This window comes from Gymnogyps californianus, chromosome 2 (genome assembly GCF_018139145.2).
Source record: "Gymnogyps californianus isolate 813 chromosome 2, ASM1813914v2, whole genome shotgun sequence".
NCBI classification, from domain to species: Eukaryota; Metazoa; Chordata; class Aves; order Accipitriformes; family Cathartidae; genus Gymnogyps; species Gymnogyps californianus.
The window spans coordinates 1,480,890-1,488,582 of record NC_059472.1 but is presented as its reverse complement, the minus strand read 5'-3'; the positions used below and the strand labels follow the sequence as shown (position 1 = coordinate 1,488,582).

Below are 7,693 nucleotides of genomic sequence, written 5' to 3'. Positions count from 1 at the left end.
AGCTCCAGTTTGCTTATACATCCTACCCAAGCACAACCTGGGTTAAACCTCTTAATAATTAAGATGAGTTTTACATATTTTTATCTATTTTGCTTTTGCAGACGCTCTTTGCGATGGGGGAGATGGGAGCAGGATGGCTCCATCCAGAGCTCTGCACTGGGGAAACATGGACGACAAAGGGGGTTCGGCTCATCCTTGGGGAAAACCAGACTGCAAATGGGGTGCCTGCACGGTTCGGTGACACCGCGGCGAGCTCTTGAGGGCCATACCGGTGACAATATCCCACGAGCTGTCGATCGCAATCAGGCTGAAGGCAGCTCCCTCGTCAGCAGAAGAATAAATGCCTCTTCCTACGCGCTCCCCGGTGTGCAGACGGTTGCGGCCACACGATTAAAAGCACTTTTCTTTGCAAACCGCTGCGATATTCATCAGGAAAAGCATTGCTGCCATTCCAGATTAAACAGTAATTACACCTTTCTAGTCCAGTGGCTCCTTTCGGATTGGGAAATCCAGGAGGGAGAGAAAAGTCCTTCCTAACATACTCCCTTCCCTGGGATCGCGTGCAAGGCTTGAAGTCCCGACAAGGAAAAATTGGCTGGGAAAGGGGGAAATGGTTTAATGTATTCGGGCAGTTATAAAACATATTCATGCAATATAAAAGGTTTAAGGTATACCAGGCTGATTTTTTTTTTTCCCTCTTGTTAAACAGCTGAATCCGCACGGTGTTCCCCGTGCCCTATTGACATGAATAGGATTCATCACGCACAAGCGCGATCTCATTAATTTCATTATGGAAACAAAGCTAGGCCCCAGTAAAGACTAAGGGACCTTTCCGTGGTGACACATGCCGGTGACAACCCGGCTCAGCATCCCCGTGCCAGGCGCTGCGCGCGTTAGGGTCCCATGTGCATCTCGGGAACTGGATTTTTCCAACCCTTGGACATTTTTCTGTAAAATTTTGCTGGATTTAATGCTGTGGCCCAGTCCGGCTCTTATTTTGTGAGCGTGATTGAGGGTAAAACCCTTCCGTGGTTCAACAATATGGCTCAGAGAGGGGAAAAATGGGGTAGGATTCGCCTGTATCTGGAAAAGGTAAGAAAGTGGATTTTATTTTATTTCTTCATTTATTTGTGTATTGTATTGTGTATTATATTGTGTTTTGTACAGGAGCAGCGTCTAATGGCTAGAGCAGGGCAAGGGCACGGCAGTCCCAAGTGTTGCAGAATTGCTCCGGCAGCTGTGCGAGCTGCAGCGTCACCATCCAGATGTTTTTATTGGGGGGGGGGGGGGACACGTGATTTGGCCAAGGGGGCCACACAGAGGGGAGGGCCTGGGGCACAGCACTGGGGCAGGAGGCAGCTGGAGCTGGCTGAGTGGGGGGTGCACGATGGGTGCTGCCTTATTGCACACCCCCCCACACACACACAGCAGCCCACATGTTGCGCGGGGGGGGGTTGCAGGGAGGGGGGGGCGGGCATTGTAGGGTCTGAAGGGGGGGGGGGGCAGATGTGGCCGTGGGGTGGGAGGCGGCCATTTTGGGGGGGGTCCTGGTTGGAGGTGGGGTCGTCCAGATGTGGCTGGGGGCGGAGCGGGCGCGCACCCAGATGTGGGGCGGGGAGGGGGGGGGGCGCGCCCAGCTGTGGCCGTGGGCGGGGCGCGGCGGCCCCGCGAGGCCCCGCCCCGCCCGTGACGTCCTCGGCGTTCTAATTCCCACCGTTGCCACGGGCGACAGCCCCTCCGCCCCTCCCCTCTCCGAGCCGCTCCGTTCCTCCCCCCCCGCCTCTTCCCGTCCCGCGCTCCCATTGGGCAGCGCCGCCGCCGATCCTCACCATCTCCCTCTTCCATTGGTCGCGGCCGCGCTCCGCCCCGCCCCGCCACCCTCCTTATGCTCCGCGCCGCGGCGGGGCCGGGCGCCGCGTTCGCTCCTGGCCGGCAGCGCCCGGCGGCGGGGCCGTGCGGGGGCACCGAGGGGTGAGAGGGGGGGTATCGCCTCCTGGGGGGGGCCCGGGGCTTGATTCACCAGGGAGAGCGGGGTTGCAGGGCTGTGGGGTTTGCCCCTAGCTGGGGCATCTCTGTAAGGGAGTTTGGGGGGCGGGAGTTTCCCCCCCCCCGGCTGGGGTGGCTATTGCAAAGGGGGGGAGGGGGGGTCTTTGGGGGCTCCCCCCCAGCTGAGGTGGCTCTTGCGAGGGGGGGGGTCTTTGGGGGCTCCCCCCCAGCTGGGGTAGCTCTTGCAAAGGGGGGTCTTTAGGGGTCCCCCTGGCTGGGGTAGCTCTTGCAAGGGGGGGGGTGTCTTTGGGGGTTTGCCCCCCCAGCTGGGGTAGCTCTTGCAAAGGGGGGTCTTTGGGGGCTCCCCCCCCCCAGCTGGGGTAGCTCTTACAAAGGGGGAAGCAGGCTGTGGGCTTGCATCTAGCCAGATGTGAGGTGCATGGGAATTTGCAGCGTAAGAGAGCAGGGGTCAGTGGGGGTTGAAGCCCCCACCCAGGACAGGACTGGGCTCTGAACTCTCCTGGGGGCTAGCAGGGTGTGGGGCTAGGCTAGGAAAAGCAGAGCAGCCCAAGGAGGGGACACTGAGCCCCAGAGCCACCCCGTGAGGTCAGGCAGGAGCCCCCAGTTGCGGGCCCACCCCTCTCAGCCCGTGGATGCTGTGCCCCCGGAGATGATGCCCCCTGAGGAGGAGAGCCCGGACAGCGGCAGGGAAGGGGACAGGGACAGTGGCCTCGTCCTCCTGCAAGCCCTGAAGAGCGGCAGCACCCGGAAGGTGAGGCACGGTGGTGGGGTGCCATGGGTGGGCGGCAGGATGGCAAAGCACCCAACTGATGCTCCGTGGGGCCGGGTATCCCTGTCTGATCCATGGGGATGGTGGTCCCCACGGGTGCTGCAGGGCATGGGTGGGGGTGCAGGTCCATCCTGGTCATCAAACAATGTTGGGGTGTCAGGGCAGAGCAGGGGCCTGGCTGGGGAAGGGCTTCACGTGTGATGTGAGGTAGAAATGTGTCCAGCAGCTCATCCATAAGCAGCCCTACACAACTATCTCATAGCTCATCATTTCCTGAACTCCACTCCTCTCTCACATCTTCCTCTGCTGGCTCCATCTGCAAGCTTCTCAGTGACTGCTTTTAATCAAATTCTCCTATATTTTGGCTTTTTCTCCTTCCTGCTCATAGGAAGATGGTCTAGCCAAGCACTGCCTGCCCCCCCGTCACCTTCAGATGTACCAGGCAGGGTGTTGCTCGCTGGCACGCTTCTTTCCCCCCCCCCCGGGAGCTGCCCGCAAGGAAAGTTAGTGCAGCGGTAGCCTGGCTATGCGTGCGAGATGGGGCCGATAGCTCCGCTGGCGTCACTCGTTTAATTAGTAACAGCGGGGCGAAACCAACGGGGATTGTCCTCGGGCTGCCACAGACCCCGCTGCTCGACTTTCCCTGCTGTCCCTTGGGTGTCAATGCGTGGTCCCGGGGTCGAGGAGGCTTTAAAGAGTACCGCTTGTTGCAAGAAAAGATGGGTAAACGTTAGCTTTTGGGGCTCTTGAAGTGTGTCTCCCGTTAGGTCTGTTCCCTGGGAGCCAGCTTTATAAACTTGCAGTGAGTTCGCCCTGTAATCTGATCTCTTCTTGCAAGTATATAATTTTCAAAACACGTTCTTCAGCAGAGAGCTGCATTTCTGCAGCCTTTTGGCAAAAAAAAAGAACAAAACAAAACCCACCTAAGAAACAAAAAAAACCCCCAACAATCAAAAAAGCAAAACTCAGCCAGGCTCTAGAGGTGTGGGGTTTTTTTTTTTTCTGAGCAAGGGTTGAGATTGCAACCTCGGCTGAACAAGGATCAATCTGATCTTGAGTCCCTTGAGCCTGGCCTCTCTGACTGCAGCTAAAGAGGTTGCAACCTTAAACCAGGTTGGCATTTACCTAGGGCCTTGTCTAAATAGCAGGTACTGCTTGTGAGGGAAGATTAGCAGGGCTTTTTTTCCAATTTATTCTGCATACAGACACACCATTTCCCTTGTATGAGCAATTGGTTTACTCTGTTAGGACCTATCGGACAGTAGCACAGAGGAGAATAACATAGGAAAATATTGCAAAGCTTTAGTCGGGGGGGGGGGGGGGGGGGGGGGAACTGGCAGGGGATATGCAGCATCTGGCATAACATGATTACTTTTTTTAATTAAAAAACCAAAACGCCTGATTAGATTTCCTATTAATGATATCAGGGTTTGTTTTATTTAAAAGAAACTATCACTATAGCCTCTTCTAGCTGGTTTCTGTCACCCCGACAGCATCAGGGGCTGTGGATGCGGCCGCTGCATGTTTGCTCTCTTGCAGGGGATCCTGAATGCTGCTGCGATGGTGTTTTTGGTTTGGTTTTGTTTTGGTTTGGTTTTTTTTTGCCAGGGTTCACGTACCGGGGCTGAAGATTTAATACATCTGTTTCCTGCTGGCGCCCTGCCCCGGCTCTCATGATGCCCTGTGCCTCCCCCGGCTCCCTGGAGCAGTTTCATGCTCCTAAAATTCAAGCTCTGGATGAAGGTTTTGCTGTTTAAAAACCCCATCGTCCATATTTTTATCCCCCAACCCCCTCCGTTTTATTTTTCCTTCCTCTTGCTCAGTGCATTAGCTAACAGTGAGGGCACTTCGTTGGGAAATTTAAAATCTTAATCCTCCACTCATTTGTTAAAAGGCTGTGTGATGTAATCATATTCTCAATAAAAGGTTTTAGAGGTTTTAGCTGGTAACGTCTCCCACAGAAAAACAGCTTGCAGCCGGAGTGCTTCATGAGATTAGTTTCATGACAGGGACTTTTATATATAAATAGATGTTCAGGGAGCAAAAACATTTGTTGAGACCTACTGGTTACCTTGTAGTAACAGCCTATATTGCTTTCTGAAATGCCCTTGGCTGGGTGGAGAAGGAAATTATCGATAATCTTTTAAAAAGGAGGATTTTAAAGCCTGCTTTTGTGTGTGGAGTGGTTCTCTGGCTTTTGTTTTGCTCTCTATCCCACGGGCTAACGTGGCTAAACCAGGGTCACTTGGCCACTTGTCCTGTGCTGGCCTGACTCAAAAATTCGTGGGTTGCAAAGAGCAATAATAATCCCAGTTGACAGCTCTGACTATATCAAAATAGCTTTTAGACCAGTGTGTTTCTGGAAATAAAACAGGTGCTGAGAGCTTGATGCTCCAGTTTCCCTATTTCTACAGCAAGTTTTCCAGCTGCTGGATCATCTGTGCACTTGGAAACATCCCTTTTGGGGGACAAAACTCTGTGTTAGGAAATATTATTGCTCCTGAGAGTGGATGAAAATAAGTACCTGCCTATTTTTTTAGTGGGAGATGTTGTAAGCATGTACTGGGTAAAACCTGCAGGGTTGAGGTTGTACCTGGAGACTATGTGCTCAATGCATAGGGTTGGGGTCATGGATCAAGGGTACCTCTGTTAATGACAGTGGTAACGTGTGTGTCAGCGCTCCCTAGAGCTGTAGAAATTGGTGTTATCTTTGGCTGTTCCTTGTCTCTGCGCAGGTATTTCACCCTAGCTTTTACTACAGAGCAAATGTTGATATTCTGCAGCGTGCCGTGATGCAAGCTGGGTGAATTGGTGAAGAGCAAACGCAGCTTGGACTTGACCAACTCTCAGAGTTGCTCGCCTCTGCCTGCATTACGCTTGGTGGTTGGTGCTTGACCCTCCCAAGCCCTGATCTTTGGCTCTTTGTTCACCATCCCTGCTGGGGCTGAAGGCTTCCTGGGTGCAAGCCGTATGATTTCCTTGTGCTTTAGCACCTCGTGCTCCTTCGTGTGCCGTTTTCTTTAATTGCATCATGAGCGCAGACTGGTAGTGCTGGAAAGGTTGGTTGGTTGGTCACTAACTTGGTGGTGTTGAATGCTGTAGGAGCTCACCACCCAGGACCCACTTAGCAGACAGCACTGAAGACTGGAGGCCTTTAGGGTTAGCAACAAACCATATACAGCACTGGCATGGATTTGATCTTGCTCACGAGTCCCGGTCCTACCTAAAGGAATTCCCCTCTGGATGAGAGAACAGTTTGCAGATGGGATGACTCATGCTGTCCAAAGGTTGCTGTGGCTCCATCGAGCGTGGCCCTCATGGCTATCAGGTGTCAAACCGAGGTGTCTCAGGCTTGTTTTGTAGCCTTGCTTGGCTTTGCCTTTGGCTCCAAAGTTGGGGTTGTTTTTTAATCTGTTTTATTCTGACTGCCAGTTCTCTGTGTGTGTGTGTAGAAGGAGCACCTGGGGTGGCTCTTGTGGGAACTCCTGGGGTAGGAGGAGATGAAGTGGAGGTGAGACACAGGGAGCCAGGTTTCCAGCAGAGCTCCTGCCGTTTTGTCTGAGGGGTCTATTTATGCCCCGAGCAACGAGCCTCAGCAACTGATTGGTGTGAGGAGGGAACAAGGCGGCACTGGAGAGGTCAAATAAGTGAAATCCCAACGGGTTGTCCAACAGAAGAGTTGAACCATGCCCTCTTCCTTCCCTGGGGAAGGGTTGAATGATAACATTTGTGATGCCTTTTGACTCCCTTCCCTTAAAAAAAGCAATAAGCTGTCTATTCCCTGGGAGGAATAACTTATAAAATTAAAACAAAATAATCCTTAAGGCTTTAAGGAACATACGCAGCAGTTTGGGATGATGGAAATGTTGAAGGCAGTTGAGCATCACAGGTACCTTTACCAAATGCAGCTGGGCTATGCTTAACATATTCATGGTATCCACCGTCTCCCGAGTTGGTCTGAGCAGTGGAAGCCCAGATGAGCCTAATCCTGCCATTAGTCCTCAACTATGTCCCTGAGCTCTGGTTGTCCAATATCAAGCACGTTGCTCCGCATTGTGAGACTGGGTCTGAGCCTGTGTTGGCTGACATGGGGTACCAGGACTGTGGTGCAGGTGTGCTGCTCCCCACGTGCAGTACATGATCTTAATGACAAAGGGCAGATAATTTAATTTCCATCAAACCAGGTTATTCCCTCACTGAAAAAAAGAGGGAGTTGTGGGTAAAAATGCCCGACTTCTCTGAAGCAGCAGCTTATCCCTTATATATTGCATTGCCTGGCACCAAGGGTCTCCATATGTTTGTATACCTGCATGGCAGCGATACAGGGCTGGCTGGTGCCCTGCTCCCCTTGCAGCTTTCTCCTTGAACTTCCCTGTCCTTGGGGATGTGAAGGTTGTCTCCTTGGTGGTGGGGCTGGCTGTAGAGCCTAGGTCAGCCCCAGGTGACAACTCGTCTCACCACTGCTGTATTATGGATGTCTCCAGTCCCCGTGCAAATTAAACTTCTTTAGTTTCTCCTGCTATTCTGTGGGTGCTCTCCAGCCGCTCTAATTGGCAGAAGTCCTGGTGGTGACTGTTTTATGGCTAAAGCTGGTCTTGGAGATGGCACGGCTTGGCCCATGCTTCAGCAGGTGGGCTGTGGAGCACATGCTGTGATCCAGCCAAGCTCTGCAAGTATCTAGGAGCTTTTGCTGCAATACCCATTGGGGCTATAACTTAACTCCCAGCTAGAGACCCCTTCCTCATTTCTCTGAAGAAATCCATACCTGGCTTTTACCAGCGTGCTCCTGATCTGTGCCTGCTCCTTCGGACAGGGATGCAGCAGCCCCTTAAGCAACCGGATCTGCATCTCCGTTTCTCTCTTGCTTATAACTTTAACAGCATGTCCTAGGATCACGTTTTCCCTTCTCACAGTAAC

General features: G+C 52.9%; 1 protein-coding gene across 1 annotated transcript in view; it reads left to right on the top strand.

Moving 5' to 3' along the window:
- The first annotated feature begins 2,458 nt into the window (after nucleotides 1-2,458).
- Nucleotides 2,459-7,693, top strand: part of RHPN1 (rhophilin Rho GTPase binding protein 1) — a 29,698-nt gene continuing 24,463 nt past the window's right edge. The window contains exon 1 of the mRNA XM_050891850.1: nucleotides 2,459-2,758. Coding sequence (XP_050747807.1) covers nucleotides 2,657-2,758 — 102 coding nt within the window. The 5' untranslated portion in view covers nucleotides 2,459-2,656. The remainder of the gene's footprint in view (nucleotides 2,759-7,693) is intronic.